Below are 21,963 nucleotides of genomic sequence, written 5' to 3'. Positions count from 1 at the left end.
CCAGGATGATGAAAAAATCATTTTCTTTAACAAAAATGTGCCATATTTTGTTTCTTAATAAAAAAACTTTGTAATTATTCCGCGATTTCAATTTAATAGATCCAGCTAGAACATAACAGAAAATATTCCCACTTACAACTTTCAGATTTCAAACAAGTTAGTCACAATCATTTTACAATTATGCAAAAACTGAAGCGAAAATAAAATTTGTCATTTCTACAGAAGTGAACACATACACTTAGAAGAAGGCGATTCTACTCTATATTGTCGTAATAATGATTCAAGTACTCTCTCTTTTACGCACAGAGCGCTGATAAAATCAACTAACGCGCAATTGTCACTGCAAATTTTACACAGGCACTTGCGCTGAGGCGGTTGGTGGTTGCGTAACTACAATTTGAGTGTTTGGAATTTCATCCAGCTTGCGGAATTTTTTCATTCTCTTCCATTCGCCCGTGTTATAATTCATCTGGAAGTGCGTCTCGGCCACCATTGTAACATAGGTATCGTTCTGCAGAACTTCCTCCTGGTTTTCACTAAGCTTGATTGTGATGATACTTCCCAAATGAGGGCAGGGATTGTCTGTAACAGGAGATTGTTAAGTTGAAAATACATCCATTATGCTGGCAGTTAATACATATTTTCATTTGAAATGTATCGCTGTAGTTTTCATAGGTCATAGGCTTGATTTTGTTGCAAAAATGAAATTTAAAACATAATATTTTCAGCTTCCAATCATTATAGGACCATGAAATGAGCACCATTTTTAATCTTTTAATCTGTAATTGATTTTATCTAAAAAAAGCCAGTACCATCAAAGGGCACTCTGAAATCGTAAAATCAGAAAAGAAGCCAAGCAAACAGTTAACATTCATAACCTTAAAAAATAGAAAAGTTTGCACTTGCTCATCATTAGATTGTTTTTTTTTGCAAGTTAAGTATGGTTCAGACCAGCTTTTGATTCTTAGAAACAAATTTTTAACAATTAAACTCTTGAATACTAATGAATCTAAAATGATCCACATTGTTTTTTTCCAGTGTAATTAACTAGAGAAGTTAAACAAAATAATATCGTTTTCACAACTTGACTTGCATATTTTAAATTTGAAAAATATGTCACCATCTTAAATGGTTGACTTTTTTCCCTCAATAATTTAAAAATTGTATGAATGCTGACGTGAAAAAATTCCTCGCACTATGGTATGAACCCAGCGATGGGTGGAGGCATATTGGTCCGCTTTCTTAAGTTCTACCATGTAAAATAACCAATATATCAAAATAATATAATACCCAGTTTCAGATAAGTTTTCTTTTACAGTCAATAAGACAATGTATCTAAACACTAGTAGACATTAAATCGATATACACAACCCCATAAATAAACATTTTCCCCCACGTTTTAATTAAAGTAACTTTCAAATTAAAAGATTGAACAAAAATACATATTTTTTTGCTTCTTTGCTCAAATCAAGGATTTGAAGCCTTCATTTTTTAAATCTGCATTTAGACAACTATCCAAATCTCCAGCTCACTACTGGACACTGAATGAATAATTGAAAAATCAGCATTTAACAAATAGTTTTAATTTGAAGACCTAACACACTCCGCAAACATAATAGTAGAAGCAATATGCAAATTCATAAGTGAAAAACTAACAACACATAACACAATGAGATATATTATGCTAGATAGAAGATTACCTCTTGAACCAGCCATGAAACCAAGGATGAGTGCCTTTTCTGCTCTGGTGATTTTGTTTGCAGTCTTGAACATACTTTGGGCTTCCAGCATTTGCTCCCTCTGAAAAATAAACAAATATATATTTAGTACACAGAACATCATCCTCTGAGATGAATCTTCCACTGAGTCAATCACGTTCAGTTAAATCTAGATGACTTGATTATCAGAAAACCACAATATCTACATATTTCTTGAGAAATCCAGATTGGAACACATGTCAAAATTACATGAAAAAGCAGGAGCAAAATAATTTAAAAAAATAGTAACCATTAAAATTACTCATGACAATGCAAAAAAACCCTTTGAATACCAAAAATTCTAAAACATATCCTTGGTCAATGCCACGCACCGTGAGAGAAAGACCCTTCTTGGCAGGAATGGTGACGGCGGTCACTGGAGCGGTGACCACCTTGGTTGCGACTGGCGTTGGCTGGACAGTAACAACGGTAGAAGCAGCAGCAGTAGCAGCAGTGGCGGCAGTGGCGGCGGCTGGCTGTGGTGCGACGACGACAGGTCGCACAGTAGCCACCTGCTGCACGGCGGCCGGCTGGGTCACCTGGATCACGTGAGTAGTGGGCGTGACGGCCACAGTGGTGGTTACGCGCGCCACGGCCGTCTTTGTTGACACCGGCGTGGATGGCGCCGCGGGCGTGAGGACCAGCGCCTGCCGGCTAAGCACGGACACTGGCGTCGAGATGACGAAGTTGCCGGAAGCCTTCGGCGTAGCCGGACTTGCCAACACCAGGCTCTCTGCTGGTGGCAGCGCTGTAGCCGGAGCCACTGGAGCTGCAAGAAGTTGACTGTTAGTGGATTGCGATTCCCAGTTGAACATGATTTGGTTGCTTTCCCATGTTTAATTGGAATAAAAATTAGACTAATAGCATGATATGGAAGATGTTAAATTGGATTATAAAATCTCTAAATGGGATAAGAATTTTTTCCAAAAATATACGGCCAGTAAATTCACTTCCGGTTATTAACACTCTTTATCAACAAATTACAACCTGCTAACAAAAACTGAATAAAAAATTTCAGCATACCAAACAAGTTGTCATTTTATTATAAAATACTTCAAAATATTTAACAAAAAAAAAACTTCAAAAGTTGCTTTTAGCAGTGAAGACTATCAAATTAAGCAAATATCAACCTGTATTTTTTGAAAACACCAATTCAGTATGGAAATTTAGAGTGCATTATTTTTTCAATTTGATTTAATTATTGTAATCTAACGTGTTTTATTTATTTATTTACTTTTTATCCCTGTCCGAGGACTGGGAAAAGTGCGCAGTGTGCTACTAGCATGAATGCTGAAACCTGGGTCCCAATAACACCGCGAACGGTTAACATGGGCGCACCAGGCCGCACAGGGACCCAGCCCACTGAAGGGTCACTTGCCTCCGCACCGAGGACTTTTTTGAAACGCTGAACATTCGTCCCGTGATGCTAAATCACGCACGCTGGAAAGGTGCAAACCAGCAAGTAGCGAGTTTGCCTAAAGCACCACGGATTTTATTTTATATTCAATTAAATTCCAGGAATAAATAATCAAACGAAGAACAGTTAATGCTTTTTAAAACATTTTAAATTTAAAATAATAAAAGGCAGAAGAACTTACTGCTCGGGACAGGAGTGGCGGCGGCGGCAGCGGCAGCAGCAGCAGCAGCAGGGGCAGGTGTGGCTGGTGCAGTGACGGGTGCAGGTGTTGCCGGATTTGATGGCACCAAACCAGCAGCATAGTCTGGAGTTGCGCTCGCTGCCTTCTCTGCTTCTGCAGCTGCAACTTTTTTGTTTGCTTCTTCCAACTCTGCAATGAAAAATATAGCTTGATCATGTACATAACCTCACTAAAGTGGCATGAGCTGTTGTTGTAAACGGTTTGTTGCTTCCCTAACCCCTCTACTCTTCAATAACTTATTTTAAATGCTTTATTACTCTTATTTATTCTAATATTCTCACATTTTAAGAAAAACATAACCAATGAAGATTGATTGCAATAATCATTTAAAACAGTCACGCACAGCAATTTGAAATTCGCATGTTTTTCAACCCTGCTGGCCACATACCTTGCTGCCTCTTCCTCTTTTTGGCCGCAACAAAGCCAAGCGGTTGTTCTGTGATCTCCAAAAACTTGATCCCACCATCCTTTCTGCCTGCTGGAGGTCTGACGATTCCTGGTCTTGAAGCTGTCGCAGTTCCTGGCGTTCTGAAACCACTGGATGGCATTCGGCTGGGGATTCCTTTCAAAGGCGCTGTGCAAAATAATCCAAATGAATTTTACAATGAAATGTTCAACTTGTTTCAGCTTTACTTGTATCAGTTAGTTTCCTAGGCATGCCTCTTGATCTAAGCGGAATAGTAACAGCAGTAGTTTTCTTAACATTTGATGCAGCATCTGATGATTTCTGCAGCAGTTCCATCCGCAAACTCAAATATTTGGGTTTACGCCTTTGCTGGAAATGTTTCGTAAGGGGCGGCTGTTGAATTAAATATGAAAATTTTAGACTTTTTATGATGATGTGAAGAACTTAAGCTTACCAGGTTTCCAATGTAGCTGTGTAGTACATTCTTGTTCAGATAATGACATTCTAAAGGCAACATTCCAGTGTCTGTTTGTTTTTTAACTGCAAAAGGGAAACCGTTCCAATGTTTTGAGGGATTCAAGTGATGAATAATTATTACCCAGCTCTTGCAAGTCGGTGACTAAGTCCATAAAAATCCTTCTATTATCTTCCATCTCGGTCATTTCTGTGTTCAGGCTGCCGCTCGATGGGAAGGATTTCATCAATTCTGCGAGCATAGATACCCACTGTTCAGGGTCCGTCAGGGCACAATCCAAGATTTCATCCAGTTCAGGGCATAACTGCAAATTTTAAAGTTTATCAACGTTAAGGCAAATTGTAAACAAATTTAATTGCGACTTACGGAAGGAATGTTTTTGCGAGGGATGTGAAAGAAAGAGAGCAGAAGCTTAAGCTTCACTTGAGTTTGCAGTTCTGGAAAGCAGTATTTTATGTTCCGTAGAACTTCTGTATTTAATTGGGAACATATTGAACCGCCCGTCCAAGAGTCGTTCGATGTTCCGAGTTTATTATGGAGCCAGAGGGAAGTATCACTGTCCCGTACGTTCGCCATTTCACACTGAAACTTAACGAAGTGAAGCAAGCGCCGAGAGAAAGAAAATAGATTGACGACACCTTTTTCACAAGGCTGCTTTATGCAGGAGATTCTTATATCTCGTTTTTTACAATTGAATACAGGTGGTTCAACTTATATAAAACAACTAAGAAAATCTCTAGAGTTGAAAACGTATCTCTATGCTTTTGTTGATTACCAGAGGTAAACAAACAAATTATTCAACAATTAAAATCCTTGTGAGATACACCTTGCCTGATAGAGCTGCCATGTTGTAAATGCGATCATCGAATTTGTACCTCGAAACCTCTTTGAGCTAGCGCGGTTTTTATTGTCACTATTTTGACCGGTTAATAAAAAGCAACAAACTTTGTTTTTACCATGCAACCTTTTGCTAGAAAACTGGCAGGTTCAAACCGGTTAAATTTACATTTTGTTCACCCATGCTAACTCAATCTTGCTGCTAATGTTTTGTTAGCAAGCAATCCTCCTTGGAGTTAGTGCAGTATTGTGCAGGGCATCCATCAGCATCCATGGCAGCTGAAGGCTGAAGTTGAATGGAGCCAAGAAGAGGCTGAGATCTGCCAGCGTCGACCCGCGTCAGTTTGCCTATTTTCTACTGTAAATATTGGTTGACATGGGAAACACTCGGCCTCAGGACGAAGTGTAAGCATTTAAATACCTGGATCAACACCACGTATTGTCATCGGTGCCCGTGAGTGGGCCCGTTTAATGCATCGATTGCCATGGCCACCGATCAAAACACAGGGGCCGTCAACGACGTCGTTCTGCTCAATTCGTTTTTAATTAAGGGCAAACGATGCCGCGTGTACCTGCACAGAGGAGTACTTGTTTGGGAAACGGAGCGTCGACCGTACAGTAAGTTTTGACATTTCCATAATCAATTTTCTGACCGATCCACTGACTTCCTGATCTTTTGTTTACATCAGAAAGAAATTCCTTATTGTTATCTGATGTCCTTGCCGTTCATCCTGTACACCTAAACGTGACTGACTCAGCAAGGCCATGCTGTGGCGAGCACGAGGGCAAAGAAGGTTTGAGTTCAGCGATGCATCAAGCGTTCACGATCCACTACTGTGACGTTAGAACGAAAAATCGATTGAGACATAGAATGGTCACCCTGAAACATTCCGACCACAGACAAGTGTCCTCTTGGATTAAAACATTGAAATCGTACTTGAAAAGTAAATATATTTTTTGTTTCGTTACACAATCAGCATTATTAATTTTATCTCTTCTCCGATTTGAAGGTCAAGCAGCTCGCCCTAAAAAGCTGATCATCTTTGTCAACCCCTTTGGAGGCAAAAAGCAAGGATTGCAAATTTTCAAGAAGCAAATGGAGCCGCTGCTTCAAATCGCTGAGGTCACTTGCACAATGGTACTAACTGAGGCGCCGAATCACGCCTTCAACATGCTTGTTTCCATTCCGAACTTGGCTGGAACCTACGATGGGGTCGCTTGCATTGGCGGCGACGGAACGTTTTCCGAGGTGGTGAATGGCTTGGTAACCAGGGCGTGCATGGATTCAGGTCTGGAGCAGGGAGACGTTGCGGAAGAGGTGCCAAAGCCGAAAATTTCGATCGGGTTGGTGCCTGGTGGAAGCACGGACACTGTGGCCTTCTGCATGCATGGCACCAACGATGTCCAGACTGCCATCTTACACATCATCTTAGGTAACTATTTCATTTGTGCCTGAAACAGCAAATTAATATTGATCAGGATTTAAAACAAAATGATCAGAATGAAAGTCAACTTTTCTGTTTAACTTGTTAACCAAAAAACAGCAATAAATTAATTGCATTAAGAAGGTTTCATGGGAAGCAATCAATTTGTTCCAAAAATTTGAACAAAATACAAAGAACATGACTGTAAGCCTTTTGTAAAAGCAAATATAATTAAACAGACTGAAACTGACAAAGCTGATAAATGTGAAAGAACCAGTCAATTACTGAAAAGAAACTTGAATAAGCCCCATTATTCAAATATCAATTCCGATTCTTGACTTGACAGAAATCCGAAAATCCTTACAGTTACAGTTCAACAAATCTTAATTCCTTAGGTGATAAGAGAGGTATGGACCTGTGCGGTCTTCGAACGAACGAAAAACACCTGCGCTTTGTTGCGAGCGTGATTTCTTACGGGTATCTTGGTGATGTGATGAAGGATAGTGAAAATTACAGATGGATGGGACCAAAAAGATATGAGTATTCAGGTTGGATATCAAATTCACTCTATTGAAAGACTTTTTAAGGCTAACTTTATAATGATGTTATTTAATTTCAGGCTTCAAGAAGTTTTTTGCTAACAGGGGTTACGAAGGGGAATTAAAGATGAAGTTGAAGCTGTCTCCAAATCGCCAAAGTGATCCTTCAATGGGTTCAAAGTGCCAAATTAACTGTCCAGAGTGCTCACTTCTCAACGAGAATATTGATGGACCTGAAACAAATGGTAATAATAGCAAGTAGTTTGATTTTAATTTAATGTTACTATTTTTTGCGATTAGGTGATCTGTGGAAGACAGTGAAGGGAAAATTCTTCATGGTGAGTGGTGCGAATCTGAGTTGTATGTGTCCTCGGAGCCCAAATGGAATCGCTCCCTTCTGCCACTCTGGGAACGGTTGTGCTGATATTGTGCTTGTGAAGCATACCAACTTTTTTAACAATTTAAGACTCCTCTTAAGACTTACCAGCTCAAGGAAGATACTGGTAAGTCAATTTTCGCCCGCTCTTTTTGCAATAAAATTATGCTAAATATTTATTCGCTCAGTATGACTTGCCATTTGTGGAGGTACACCGAGCACAGGAATTCCGGTTTACTGCTGCCAAAGAGAAGAAACCCAGCTGCTGGAACTGTGATGGGGAACTTGTGTTCAGTCCAGACTTGCAAGTCAAGTAAGTTTGTTTGAATCTTCTGAAAAAAAATTATTTAGTCATTTTACTCCTTTTCTCACGCAGAGTTCATCGGCAACTTGTTAGCCTGTTTACCAAGGGCGCGGAAAGCTCAAGGAGGTCAACTAATGCTCCAGCCAGCAATTGTTGGTGTTAGGAATAGAGGTGTTTGCATTTTACCCTGGGTATTTTAAAGGAACAAATTGAATTGATACGAAACGGCAGTCTTTCTATGTATTTCTTGCAAAGACGCATTTTAAGATTTATTTACTGAGCTTTTGCTTTAGAGAAAACTATTTTGTCCGCCAGTGTATCAAAGATTTTATTTAATGCTGATTTTTTTGTGATATTTTGCCTGTGTATGCATCTTTAATACTAACCTGAGTATTCCCAAGGGTAGGAAAAAGAGTTACATCTTCTCAATCAGTCTTCATGTACTACTTAGTATTCTATTAATGATATGCAATTTTATTATATTATGCCAATTTAAACAGTATTTTAACTGGTAACCCAGTGCATTTTAATAGGTTCCGAATAATTTCATACCAACATTCCTCTCTATGTCACATCTAAATGGCTTTTGATTACTAAATTGGATTGTAACAAAATGTTGCATTTTTGGTATTTTCTTGGAATTTATGTTTTTATTTTGTATTCCCACAGTGTAAATTTTGGCGTTTCCATGTAACTGACATATTGGCTCTTACAAAATTAGAGAAAATGGAAGTTGATGACTAGAGAATAAATTAATCTGGTTAAAATTGTATTTAACCTATATTGTCGAATGAGATCAGTTTTATTTGAGTCTGCCCTCTGGGGTGAAAGGTACATTATATTATTATCAAATGAGTTGATTTGTTTTTGTTGTTTTAAACCCTCAATGACACAAACATAAAAAATAAGAAAATTCGTCCATTTTTTCTATCTTTTTACGTGCGTAGCAATTCCAATATACAAAAAAGCAATTTATTTAGTTACAAGACTTGTTATAAGGTGTATGTATACATAGTATGAGGCATATTCTAAAAATAAGCAGGGGACAGGCAATTGTGTTAAACTTGAATCAAGATTTCAGAATAAGGAGTTTCATGTAAAATTATCAAAATTTGAATAAAATTTTTCTAATTAACATAATTAAATAAACATCGGATAGACAAATTCTGGAAATCTTGGAGAAAGTTTTGAATTTGATGCCTGTTGAAATTTGCATTCCGAAAACAAAATCATAAAACCGCAGGTACTAATTCAGTTTAGCTATTATAAATGAATCGTTCAAATTTAATAATAATAATATTCCTAATTGAATTACACACAATACACAATTCCTTCACATATCAAATTAATACCCGCCTCAATAAGGGGGTGGGGCACTGTTGTTGCAACTAGCGGCACTGTACTAGCGCGGGAAAATTGCCCCATGCCCGCTCAGGTGGACGAACAAACGCCAGAAACGCCTCAGTCGCCTCCCTGACCCCTGACCCGTAACTCAACTCGTAGTACTCGTACTCTCGTAGATAAGCGTAAAGCGTAAGCAGTCGTCATGCCGCATTTGTTCTAGCTTTGTTTTTAATTATTTTCTCTATGACATATTATGACGGTAAACCAGATGAGTTAGAACTTCTCGCAGCGGCCTTGACAAGGTCGGAACCGATGAACATTATCTTCGTTTTTGCTGCAATATTATAATCTAGACAATGTTGCGCCGAATGAATGTTGTGGTCTGTGCGCGCCGACTGTTCGGCGTCTGCACTGCCAAGAGGAGCGTTCAGAGCCTCTCAGACGTTCCTGTAGTGTACGTGTCCAAAATGAAATCGGTACTGAGTGCCAACAAAGTCTCTTTTGAGGACGGCTTCACCTGCTTAACAACAACGTCCTGTCCGGTTGGCTGCAGGAAGGACAATTCATACTCTGGCAACTTTTATGTGAACAAAGTGACAGGTTTTGTGCAGAACTATTTATATTGTGTTTGATTTGAATTAAAACATTATTTTACATTTTTTAGGTTTGTTTGTGTGCCATGCTTGTGGACAAATGGGACAGTGGCAATGGTTGGAAAGGAGGCTAACGGACATGAAGAGACTCAAAGGTGACATATCACCTCCGGTGTTTCCTGAGCAAAGCTCAGCCAGACCAGAGTCCGTGCCTGATGATGTTTTGTCCAGATTTCAGCCAGCCTCAACTGTTTCGGACAAACAGCTGAGCAAATGTTTAGGACTCCTAGGTTTAAAGGTACAATATTATATAAAACGGCCACCTCTGACAAAAATAGTTAATCTAACAATATTTAGCATGTGAAAAGAGAGCAGTTGGCGAGGCTGGGTGCCATGGTTGGAAAGTCAGAAATTCTGCTACCATTGAGAGGGTCAAACCAAAATATTGGAGCGTGGAAGCACTTTTTCAGGGACGATGCGAATTCCTTGCAGGAAAATATGCTTGGGAACAGGTTGACTGGCCAATTGCTTCTGTCGAATGAGGAAGCTTGGCATTCAGACAATGTGGTCCTTGTGACATCCGGCGCAGACCTACTGGCCCTAACCTCGCAAAAGGTGCCCGCAATCTGCGTCGAACCGCAGCTACTGCCACAGGAGGTGCTTCCCAGGCTGGAGCATTTTAAACAAATCTGCATTTGGTTTGGAGAACATCAACTTCAGGCGCAGCGTGTGGCTAGGAAGCTGGGACTTTCAAGATGCAGGATAGTGAGGTATATTTTAAAAATTGAAATTGGGCCCCAAATGTCTATTTCATTATAATTAAATTTTAGATTTTAAACCAGGATTTTAGTAATAGGGAATTGCTGATATGTATAATAAAGGCATTCCAACCTAAACTAATAATTTTATAAGTGAATTTTTATATAAAAATATTGAGCGAATTATACAACCTTCATTAATAAATGTAAGAAACCCTGGCAAATATTTTAGTTTTTGTTGAACTTGTCCTTGAGGGTGGACTAGCTTAGAAAAGTAAACAAAAATCCCATACAAATATATATGTTTTACTTATTTACAGAGCCCCTGAGCTACGGAAAGGTCCTCATGAGGTGCTGGTCGCTAGTGGTGACAAGCTTGCGTCGAAGGTGAAGTTAGCCGAGAGCTTGCTTCACCCTGCCATTGTGTCATTTTCGAACCTGCGACATGAAGTGCTTGACGCGGTCACCAGGCAGGACAAGAATAGAGGATTGCCGTGGAACCGATTCCCTGCACTCACCTCAGTATTAGGGGGATTCAGAGATGGAGAACTCACCATCCTGACGGGACCCACTGGAAGTGGAAAGACCACTTTTCTTTCAGAATACTCTCTTGATCTCTGCCAGCAAGGAGTAAGTTAAATCCTTAATTTAAAAAATTTGCATATTGTTGCAGGACAATATCGCTCTAATTACATTACAGATTAAATGGTATTTGGGGTAGCTCATAGTCCACAAGAAGTGATGAGCAGAGGTTCTAAAAAAAATAAGGAACACATACAGTTAATAATGAGAACTAATTGCTTAGCAAAACGAAAATGACAATCTACTTTGATTTTAACTCTAAGATCTTAAATGTCATTTCTTTGTTCTGATCACTACCATTAATTAACACTAACTTCCAAGTATTCCCAAATTAAATGGCTGTTATTTCCACACTTTTTTATCATGGTCTTCTGTTATAATTTTAATGTGAGTTCCTTCATTCCTAGGTCAGCACATTATGGGGTAGTTTTGAAATTCGGAACACAAGGCTGGCTAAAACAATGCTTACACAAATGGCCGGAATGAATCTCGAAAAAAATCTTCACCGCTTTGACGAATTTGCCGACAACATGGAACAATTGCCTTTGCACTTTCTTGACTTCCATGGACAGCAGCCTTTGAAAACTGTTATGAATGTAATACCAATATTTCTTCCCATAACATCACTTGATGTCTCTTTCAACTCTTAGGCTGTTAACCACGCACAGTATGTGTACGACCTTGGCCATGTGATTATTGACAACGTTCAATTTATGCTGGGTCTTGGAGACTCGGAGTCAAGATTCATAGACCGCTTTTACCGCCAAGACCAAGTCATCCAGGCGTTCAGGAGCTTTGCAACAGCAACCAATTGTCACGTGACTTTAGTTGTCCATCCTCGAAAGGTTGCAAAGCGCTGAGAATCTTAAGATTTTTAAGTATAACAACTGTTTTTCATAGGAAACTGAAGGAGTAGACTTGACAGTCAACTCAATATTTGGCAGTGCCAAGGCCAGTCAGGAAGCAGACAATATACTAATTATTCAGACTACAGCAACTAGTGACATGAAACAGAGAAAGTTCCTACAGGTTAGAAATAATCTTTATTATGTATACCTTGGTTAAATTTCTCACTACCTGATTTTTCACCTTTTGCTACGCCTGTCAATTAAAAAATAAGCACTAAAACAGATAAATATCAATATTTACTTAGCCAAACTAAGAGCAACATTTTCAAATTAATATTCATTCTGCTATTATATCAATTTTTACTCAGTTCAGTTTAGTCCTGATTTAAGTTACATCCCAACAGAATGCGTAATAAATGGCTCCAGTAAATTATTGAAAAACTTTCAAAAATTATAGAATATTAGTAGGAGAAATTATTGCGGTTGTTTGCAACCCTATCTAGAACTTAAAAAAGTAAAATTATCTATTGTAACTTCCATACTTCAACTTATATTTTCTCCCTAACTAATCAGATTGTTAATTAGGTGTGTAAAAACCGGTTCAGCGGTGATTTAGGCATCATGCAGCTCAATTTCAACAAGGACGCAATGAGTTTTGCAAAGAAGACAACCCCTGTTAAAAACATGGAGGTCAAAAGTCCTAAAGAGGAAGAACCTTTAGAGGTGCATCTGGACCTTGGCAAATCCAAATTAGACCAATTTGAACTCTTTATGAAGACCCACGCCAACATGCTGAAATAAGGCATCCTGCTTTTATGAAACTTAAAAAAAGAAAAAGTGCAAATATGTCCTCATTTTTTAACTTTGTTATTCAAGTTTCAGCATTTGGAATGCATTGTAGAATTGAATTATATACAAAGTGTCATCATTTTCATAAATACAAGGTAAAATAGTACATGCATGGTTCTTTATTCAACTTGGAAATCACAGAATTATTTCTATAAATTATCTTAAAGCAGAAGCTATGATTATATCAGATTTCTAATTCAATGCTTATAGTTCAATAATATATGGTGACGAGAAACCAAAGACATTTGTGCTTTTGTGCTAAAAATGCAAGTTATAATACTACCACATAAAAGTGGTAAATATTTGATCAAAGAGGAGATCATAGATAAAATATAAATCACTACAGCAAAGTTTATTTCTTGACAAAATGGACATAGCTGTCTGCCGGCAGTGTGTTGACCAGAGGAATGAGCCTTTCGCAGAATCGATTGTGGTTTCGCTCCAGCTCCCTTTGGTACTCTCTTTGGTCGGGTCCAATCAGGTTTTTGTTCTTCCTGAGCGCATCGCCACATTTCTTTGAGAAATCTTTGAAGCAAAGCCGCAGCTTGTTCTGCTGCTGCGTTGGTTTAGTATGGCCGTCCGTGAGGTTTGAAAGGAACACAATGGCCACCTCCATTGGACCCTGGTTCACTGTTGTGCCGATGCAGCCCTGCAACACCATTTGCAGCATTTTCGCATCTGGCGGTTCCTGGTTTGTAGCTTGAGCCAATTCGTGAGTCTTCTTTTGCATGTCTTCAATGGCTACCTCTATCGGACTCAAGACCACCTATGGATGATGCATAAAATTGATTTTGGTCAAAATCAACAAAATCCATTTCACGAAAAAAAACTAGCATTATAAAATAACCGATTGAGTTATTACCTGTCGGCGATCGACCACTTGGATTCGCGTTTTCACATAGGGGAAGTGAGTAGCTGTAGTTAAAATCGTCTTCCGTTTGTATTGTTCACCAAGTTCACCATGCGCACGTCCATCAGGTGTGAATGGAGTAGCATAGATGAAACGCTCTGAAACAAATCTCCACGATAACAAATTTTAAATACATTTGATCATAAAACATACTTATATTGTAGTTCTTGTCAAACTGACTCGGCCGGTACTTCACTTCAAATGGTTCAAAGTATGGCTCGACGTATGTAATCTGGATGTACGCCTTGTCAGGGTCTAGAGCAGCGTGATCTACAGCGTTAGAGTCTTTGATGGTCACGACATTTTCTGGCCCGAATCGTTCACTATAGAAATTCTGTGAAAAAATGACGTTTATTTAAAACCCAAAAATAGAGGATTCTAGCTCACCTCCAATCTACTGAAGATTTCGTGCAATTTCGTGAGGGATGGTTCTTTGTAAATGAACTCGACACCATTCAAATCACCAAATTTGGACCCGTAGAAACCGACTCTGAAGTAAGTGCCAAAAATGCGCTTCCCTTGCAGCTGATCGATGCGTTCATAGGCTTCGCAAAGTTTCCTGTGAGAGTTGGTTATTTGGCGTCACTTTCAATGCGTATTATAATTGAGCACCTGTGAATGCAGGACAATCGCTTGTAGTCCCGATTAACTTTTAGGATTGGAAGCAAGATTTGGTAGACTTCATCAACCGCCTCAAACAAGCCAGCCTAAACAAATTCAAATCATAATATTATAAAAATGTGTTTGTCTATGGGGGAATTTCTTTAAACAATTTAAACAAATTTTGATATTTTGAGAAATTTTGTCTCTTTTTACTTACTGTATTCAAATAACTAGCTGCGTGCTCCAAAAGGACGATCAGGCCTTGTTCTGTGAAGTCTTTTCCAAGGCAAACGCCGTCTTCATCAGGACTGACGACGTCGTCTGAAACTGCACTTTCAAGAAGCGCGTTTGGAGTCACTTTCTGGAAAGCGACAGCTCCAATCGGCAATTGGGGCTGGTCCTCGAGCATGTGCAGGTACTCGGAAACCAGGGCGGCGCTGCTGACCAAGCACATGGCAGCCTCAGTGGGGTTGCCTCTCTCGAGGTGCTTTTTGGCCATATTGTTGAGCCAGGTGAGTCGTAAGTCTGGTGAGTTGCGGTAACCTTTTGCGATGCGGTACATCAGGTCGATCAACATCTCAGGGTCTTCTTGGAATTCCTTCATCTTCACCGTGTCTGAGAGAATCATGTGAAGGTTGAATATCAGATCCTTGACCTAGTGAAGGGAAGTGAATTTAATATATATCAAGAGGAACCTTTTTGCAAACCTACTTGCTCAGGAAATGAAGTGTCCTGCATTTCATTGTCCTCTTCAGCATACACAAGAACCGTTTTCAGGGAGCGTCTCAGCGACTCTTCATTGAAGCTGGAGTCGGTTCCGACTAATGAGCTGAGCGACATAGTCACCTGCATTTTCACCCTAGCCAAGTTCTGGGAAAATTACACAAAATAAATATTGAGAGCTGGAATTTTTCCTGTGTGAATTACATTGCCAATCTCAAAATTCTGTCTCATAAGCAGGTAAAGTGAGGCTGCTGCCTGTGAACGGACTGTACTTATGTTGGAGCTACAGTGTTTCAGCAGGTGAGAGCAGAGATCACTGCACTGCTCGGTTTCCTCGTCAAAGAGCAGATTCGGGAACTGAAATTCGATTTTTTTTAACTCAATTGATATTTAAAAAAATAATAATATTTACTTTGAAGATGAGAGATCTTTGTGTGGCAAATATATTCTTCAGCAAAGTTGTGCTTTGGTTTTTGGACATAAAGTGTAAGACTACCCGTAGAACTACGCCTAGAAGGCTCTGGAGATTATCGGAATGCGAGGCAACCTAAAATTGACAGTGTCAATCAAATCTAATTGGTGCATACATAATTACAAAAACCTCAGAGTTAATTTGCAATATAATACTGGCTTTCAATTACCTGTATGATGTTCTCTAAAGTGTCGAGAATGACCAATCCAATTTCTGTGCTAAAGTTTCCCTCGATGTGTGCATCCATTTCAATTTCTGCTTTTGGACGCTCATTAGCTTCTGTGTTACTTGATTTCCACGTCAACACTTCTTTACGCCAACGTAGCCTCTCGCCTGTCCCTCCCGCTTGAGGATTTTTCTCTGCGAAAGAAGAAATAATGCACCACTGACAGACTCAAGTATAGAAAAAATACCTTTTCTCTTCATCATCTCGCTTCTTGCTGACTCTTTTCCCAAAATTACATCCTCCAACTTTGACTTGAGTTCTGAAGTTTTTCTGAAACTAGGCTGAGACTTCTTCTTGATCACTTTCTTGCCCTTGAAAAAAACAGATAATGTTAGATGAGTTCTTCAAAATGGCCTGTTTCATTACCTTGTACTCAAAGCAAGATATGCTAATGTAAAGAACCTCCAGCAACTGTCTCAATCTAGCATTCGGTAGCTCAGCCCACCACTGTTTGAGGCATGACGTGTTCACGTTTTTTACCACCCACAAAAAGCAGGTGAGGAGGTTTCGCGTCGTCTCGTAGCTCAGAATGGTTTTGGTGGATGACTATAAGTGAAAACTGCAAATCTCTATTGAAATTTGAAGAAAAAACTCCTTACCTGCTGGAAGTTGTGATAGGTTCCAGCGATGGCCATGGCTATGTTTTGACTGATGCCGTGTTGGTTCTCTGCTTCTTCATTAAAGGGTCCTTTGGGATCCTTAGAGTTGTCATGCGGCCCAGTGTGCAGCTGTCCAAGGCAGTCCATCACAATACCAAGCAGTGGAAGGTAAAGGGCTGCTACTCTCGATTTGCATTCAGGGTCTGCGTACCTTGGATCACAGTCGTGACAGGTCATCAGGTTCCTTATCATGTTCACGCATTTGGCGTGAAGATGGAGGTTGCTGATGGAAAAAAAGCTGAGTTACAAGAAAAAAAATTTACAAAAGGAATGCGGACTTTTTTTCAAGAACAACAGGAAGCTCGCCAAGCAGGAGTCCGACCAAGAAATGCTGTTGGCAGAATTCTAGCGAGAGGTCTGCGTAGGTCGCTTTGTCGCCGCCGACTAAAGTGGAGAGAAAGGATGACTGGCTGTTGGAAGAGGATACAGAAGGGCTTGGAGACGCTGGGCCAGAGCATGGTGCGAACGGCGTTCCAAATGGTAGGTTTAGGGCGACAAAATGTTCATGACTGCACACAATCCTCAACAAATCCAACTAAAAGTGATGATATTTAAAAATAAAAATAAAATATATATTTTTTTAAATACCTTCAAATGGATAAGACCAATTACATCTGGCAAATTTAACATTTTCCTTGTTATTTGCTTGCAGTACTGTTTGATCAAGCCAAATACAAATCCACGGTCAGCAACAGACAAGCAGTCAAACAGGAAAAACGCCAAACTAGCGTTTAAATTTGTTATGCTCTGAAATATTGTGAAATTAATTAACAATCCTAATCGTTCTCCTTTAATTTTTACCTTGGTGTCTTTCATGAAACGAGCAACAATTTCTGATGTGATCATGGTGACGAGAGAAGTAATGTCATCCAAGAACTGGTCAGAGAAACGCACTCTTCTTGGTGCCTCTAGCATTTCAAGGGAGGCTAGGTGAGTTACCATGCTCTTGATCATCAGCTCAAAAAAGAACCAGGAGTTGGCCAGGGCCATTTCCCTGGCAGGACCACTTGAGACAACCCACTGAAGCACGATTTCCTCGTGAAGAGGCTTTCTGCTTTTGCTGCTGACTAATATTGATTCAGCCGCTAGAATTTTGAGAAATCATCTAGCGTTAGATTTGTCTATTGAACAGCAATTATAAATCGATGAATCAAATTTATGTGCCTACCTTCTTTATTTAAATCTGGCAGCGTAAAATTTGTTTTTAGATGATATGCTGATTTTTTAATATAAAAATACAATATTCACCTGGAGATCTCATACTGGCAGTTCGATCTATTCCTTTTGTGATCAAAGCAATTTCTTCGTCTGTTTCATGCAACTCAGGGTGGCTTGTGCTCCTGTTATTAGAACCAAATGAATGTTTTGGGTCTTGAAAGCCATAATTAAAAATACCTGTTGTGCCTAGTTGGGCTAAGAGTAGTAGGTCTGGGCATGTATCCTGGACTTTGAGGTGGTGAAAACCCAGAGAGACTGACACCAGATGCTCCAAAAGCTGCTGAAGTTTGGTAGTTAACGTAGGTTGTGAGAAGACTATGTCTTCCATGTTGGTCTTTGTGACCTTCCTGCAGGTTCTGAGGAAGAATTCAAAACTAAATCCAAACCAAATGCTGGAAGATGTTATTCTCTTACTGTGATGCAATTGACGACGCTTGTCAGCGCTTCAAATGCCTCTCGTGACAGATTCATCTTGATGGATCCGAGCACAGGAGATTTAATTACCAGTTGTACCAGCTTGTCCAGAATCAGCGGCAGGAAGCGCACCAAGTGTTCAGATTGTGCGAGCGATATGTCGTTCAAGCTCAGCTTGATTTCCGACTCTAGATTAGCCTCTCCTATGGCTCTTGGCACACGTCCTGTCTCGCACAGCTCGCTCAAGTACAAAAAGCGGTTAAGATATCTGTCCTGGGTGTGGACAGTGGACTCAGCTCCCAAGACTAAGCTAAATACGCCTTTGTGGTTATCAAGCCACTTCATGTTGGGAAGGGTGACATCAGGAGAAATGTAAGAATAATTTGGAGGCGGCTTTTCAGTCGTGATGGGAAGGAGAAATTCGCCAGTCTGCAAGCAATTGTCTTTGAGGAGCGGCAACCACTGCAAGTGAATAGTTTAATTTCATGTTAGACCTGAAAAGCTTTTTCTCTTACAGTGTATCCTATTGGAGTTTCTACTGTTGGCTGTTCAGATTTCTTCTGGCAACTGATATGATAGAAGGTAAACAAAAGGTGGTGGTTGTTACTCAGGTTGCAGGGAGTTTTTATTTTAAATTCATCATAAAAGTCTGGGTTCCTGCAAATTAGATGACATTGTAAATAAAGTTATTGTTTTATTTTGAAGAAAGTACTTGTTGTGGTAAGTTACTGATGTATATTGCTCTGTTGCAAACTCTGGGCAGCTGGAGCGACCAAAGAGGACCGGCATTGCACTAGCCTCGTCTTCACCGCTCATCAGTTGAATTTTTACTGCAATATTCCTTGCAGATCCGGCCATGACTAAAATATTGGTGGAAAGGTAAAACATACCAATACAGAGTAAAAAATATGTACCTGTGCGACTGGCAAAATTTACATCTTTGGGATATACAAACAGTAAATCCCGATAGAGATAGTTGGGCACAAAAATCTCCCGAGGTACAAACTCCAAGACCTCCTTTGTAGGCCGGCCTTTATCATCTGAAAATAAAATATATTATCCATGAGGCAGTCCCTGACAATTAGTTCTGAAATTGCTTACTGTCATCCCCTTAGAAGCCATTATTAAATTAAACCATTAAGATTTTCAATAAGATAGCCAAAAACAAAAACAAAAATACCTGGATAAGGACGAAGTCGAGCCAGCTCGGGTGTGAGGCAGTACTTGAACTCTTCAGGACATGGAGCAATGTCCAGTTTCAAAGATGCCGGAATGCACTTAAGTTTCTTCATGAGGACTGTTGGACGTTTCAAATCTTGGAGGAACTTAAACAGATCCTCGTCTCGCAGCTTGTCACCTTCCTGCTTGAAAAAGTTGGAAATGGTGAGTGTGATGGGTCGGAAGGTGTCAATGCTGGTGCCCAAGTCTTCAGGGGACCAGCTGCGGCGCTTTTCGCCACAACGCCGCTCCAGTGATCCACGTCGAGTCAAATTGCTCATGTCGCTTGCTTTGCGCTTGAACTGCTCAAAGCTGCTGTTGGACTTGCGATCTGCAGTTAACAAGTCTGGTGATCACACGGAACACAGGGAACAGGGTTATAAATTCAAAAGCGAAAGCGTTAGTGACAGTTGATTGCAGAGCATTTTTTCATTTACCTAGGCTGTTGGAGCCGACACTCTCACGATCGCTTCCAGAATCTCGTTCTAAGCTATTGCTTCCATTGAAAACATTCATCATGTACACTGCAGTCCATGCAAACGGCATTCTGTACTTTCCAAGGCGGTCGCAGGAAGTGACAGCATTCACTTTCAGCTTTTCTCTGTTCTATAATATTAAGGGTTAGAATAGAGCCCTTCGTCTCCAACACTGAAAAATACTTAAAAAGCAATGACAAAAATTTGAGTTCCATTGCCGTCAAAACACAGTGTGGATGTTTTTTTCCAGTCACTGCCTAATGCGTAAATTTCAAATTTGGCTGTATAATTTGTCTGAACCAAACCAAATTTTAAAATCCTGGGTTTCCGGGAAAAAAGCAACTTTAAAGGGCACTTTTGTTCACAGCCACTTCCAAACAAATTAATTTACAATTAAGTTGCTGAAAAGCATGCCTACTTTGTCTTCCTTCATGTAGGGTTCAGCGCATTCAGTGATGTCCCCCTGGAGCACCTTTTCCAACTTGATGACAAGGAAGAGGTCCGCAGAGGGATAGGTGATGTCAAAAATACAACTGCGACTTTGAGTGCTAATATCACTGAATGTGACATAGGAACTCAACATCTTCTTGATATTCTCTGTGTTCAGGTCAAAGTAGAAATTCTCAGACACTTTCTTCCGCTCTTTGGCATCGTAAAGGGCCATGCTTGCAAAAATAGGTTCAACTTCCAGCTCAAGCCTGGAAAACAAACTCTAGCAATTCTTTTCACTCCAGTTAGAGGCTATTACTTTAATTGCAAGCACTTGACCAAAATCCTGTGACCAAGGTGCTCGCTTGGAATCTCTGCAGGAATTCTTCTTTCAACAATTTCCTCCTCATCTTGAGCAGGGTACAGCAGAAACAAAGAACTCTGTGAATAAAAAGTTACTATCAGTCGTTACTGACGTAATTTCCAATCGCACTTGTCTATCTTCAAGTCTCCTGATCTCATTCAAGCTGTCGATGGTCTCTGGCGGATTTTTCTGCAATAATTCGGTGATCAGCGCATCGCTGACAGAATTTCGCAAGTCAAAACTGGCCCAGCTGCCACGAGGTGTTTCAGCAGTATTCGACGCATCCTTTTAACAACAAAAGTTTTGAATGTGGAAAGCCAAATATTTCTTTCACACTTTTTCCTCGCCAAAAATCTGCTCCTCTTCTTTTCCCGTCTGCTCGATTTCAAACTGCTGTTTTGGAAGCGTCTTGACTATTTCCAGCCTCTCACCAGCCCTGTCTCTCACCCAGCAACTACTTGAATGGTGCCGGTACTTATGGCTCACAACAACCCAGTTTGCAGTGTGGCACCGGACTACATCTCTCACTTGTGGATTCCAACTGTCCCTAAATTAAGAGTTACTTATTATTTTTTAAGTGTTATACTTACAGTGAATTTAATTTGTAAAATATTTTTTTTATTATATCGATTCGTAAAAGACATTCAATTTAAGAATGATGGTCAACACAACAATGCCTTACGGGGGATCTTCAGGGACGATGAGCATCTCAGTTCGGATCTTTCTGGGAACAATTCCAACTTCAACATCCCCCTCAGGAAATTCGAGCACATCTCGCAGAGGATCCCTACTGACCATTATGTGATTTTGCTGCATGAAGTCCTCATAATCAATAGGATCGAAAAAATCGCTTGAAGCAATCTGAGAGAATGAGAGAGAAATGAACACGATGAGAATGTATAATATTCAAGATGGCATGCTTGACTCAAATAGTTCTAATTATTGTGACATACGCTCAGAGTTGATAATCCAGACACGGAACTGTTACTTTTAGATATGGACACATTTTTCTGGAAGGGAGAGGTGTTTGACACTTGTCTACGTACGTCTGCAGCATTTTGTCTGCGAAATAATGTGAAAATACATATTATCCAATTTCTTTCACAGTAAGCTCAATTAATTACTTCGATAGCTTTTGAGTAAAAGCTCGGTGGACCGAAGACATTGTGGCCCAAAAAGCCCAGTTTGGGCCGCAGGGGAGTAGTGACGAGAGAGGCGACTTGTGTGTTTTATATCCTTGTTTACTAACTCAAATCCCCACATATGGAGGCAGAGGCCACACCCCGCCTTGTGATAAAAGAAGAAGTGTTGTGAATGACTGAAATAAGCCATATCAGATTAGATGAGAAACAGAAAGAGGTAGGTGCACTAGAATATCCCCCCCCCCCCAAAAAAATAATCTGAGTTTATTCAGACCTTTATTGCAACTCGGGGATGCTAAATTGCACACAAGATTTGACAAATTTAATTTATCTGACAGGCACAGGCAAATGGGCAGCTT

General features: G+C 39.9%; 4 protein-coding genes across 5 annotated transcripts; 2 read left to right on the top strand and 2 right to left on the bottom strand.

Annotated features, from left to right (window-relative positions):
- Window positions 1-67: 67 nt before the first annotated feature.
- On the bottom strand, window positions 68-5,084 carry LOC135945616 (negative elongation factor A-like). 2 transcript variants are annotated; one of them, XM_065493414.1, is made up of 10 exons: window positions 4,935-5,084; window positions 4,663-4,878; window positions 4,420-4,600; window positions 4,276-4,361; window positions 4,049-4,214; window positions 3,804-3,989; window positions 3,356-3,544; window positions 2,090-2,526; window positions 1,701-1,800; window positions 68-582 (listed from the first exon to the last, which is right to left on the bottom strand). In XM_065493414.1, the coding sequence occupies exons 2-10, from the start codon at window positions 4,870-4,872 to the stop codon at window positions 350-352; spliced, it is 1,788 nt and encodes a 595-aa protein (XP_065349486.1). In that variant the 5' UTR covers window positions 4,873-4,878; window positions 4,935-5,084; the 3' UTR covers window positions 68-349. The 2 variants fall into 2 exon arrangements, with proteins under 2 accessions (XP_065349486.1, XP_065349485.1); XM_065493413.1 differs by lacking the exon at window positions 4,935-5,084 and having other exon boundaries at window positions 4,663-4,922.
- A 314-nt stretch (window positions 5,085-5,398) lies between these two features.
- On the top strand, window positions 5,399-8,631 carry Cerk (Ceramide kinase). The gene is made up of 8 exons (XM_065493415.1): window positions 5,399-5,751; window positions 5,823-6,077; window positions 6,144-6,566; window positions 6,953-7,105; window positions 7,177-7,341; window positions 7,397-7,599; window positions 7,661-7,785; window positions 7,849-8,631. Exons 1-8 carry the CDS (start codon window positions 5,619-5,621, stop codon window positions 7,937-7,939), a joined length of 1,548 nt encoding a protein of 515 aa, XP_065349487.1. The 5' UTR covers window positions 5,399-5,618; the 3' UTR covers window positions 7,940-8,631.
- A 577-nt stretch (window positions 8,632-9,208) lies between these two features.
- mtDNA-helicase (mitochondrial DNA helicase) lies at window positions 9,209-12,856 on the top strand. Its single transcript, XM_065493412.1, has 8 exons — window positions 9,209-9,720; window positions 9,785-10,011; window positions 10,071-10,483; window positions 10,792-11,101; window positions 11,461-11,649; window positions 11,704-11,898; window positions 11,954-12,082; window positions 12,487-12,856. Exons 1-8 carry the CDS (start codon window positions 9,477-9,479, stop codon window positions 12,700-12,702), a joined length of 1,923 nt encoding a protein of 640 aa, XP_065349484.1. The 5' UTR covers window positions 9,209-9,476; the 3' UTR covers window positions 12,703-12,856.
- Window positions 12,852-21,739, bottom strand: Zir (Zizimin-related). The gene is made up of 32 exons (XM_065493411.1): window positions 21,587-21,739; window positions 21,416-21,524; window positions 21,145-21,323; window positions 20,799-21,009; window positions 20,592-20,747; window positions 20,418-20,539; window positions 20,088-20,367; window positions 19,631-19,799; window positions 19,156-19,539; window positions 18,890-19,015; window positions 18,688-18,835; window positions 18,491-18,632; window positions 17,976-18,437; window positions 17,739-17,917; window positions 17,592-17,683; window positions 17,512-17,526; window positions 17,145-17,428; window positions 16,932-17,090; window positions 16,622-16,878; window positions 16,284-16,566; window positions 16,051-16,230; window positions 15,872-15,995; window positions 15,628-15,818; window positions 15,399-15,533; window positions 15,191-15,343; window positions 14,975-15,133; window positions 14,481-14,918; window positions 14,273-14,367; window positions 14,048-14,219; window positions 13,814-13,994; window positions 13,613-13,758; window positions 12,852-13,516 (listed from the first exon to the last, which is right to left on the bottom strand). The coding sequence occupies exons 1-32, from the start codon at window positions 21,625-21,627 to the stop codon at window positions 13,103-13,105; spliced, it is 6,186 nt and encodes a 2,061-aa protein (XP_065349483.1). The 5' UTR covers window positions 21,628-21,739; the 3' UTR covers window positions 12,852-13,102.
- Between the last annotated feature and the right edge of the window lie 224 nt (window positions 21,740-21,963).

Source organism: Cloeon dipterum, chromosome X (assembly GCF_949628265.1).
Source record: "Cloeon dipterum chromosome X, ieCloDipt1.1, whole genome shotgun sequence".
NCBI classification, from domain to species: domain Eukaryota; kingdom Metazoa; phylum Arthropoda; class Insecta; order Ephemeroptera; family Baetidae; genus Cloeon; species Cloeon dipterum.
The sequence above is the reverse complement of the archived record's forward strand: the minus strand, read 5'-3'. Positions and strand labels throughout refer to the sequence as shown.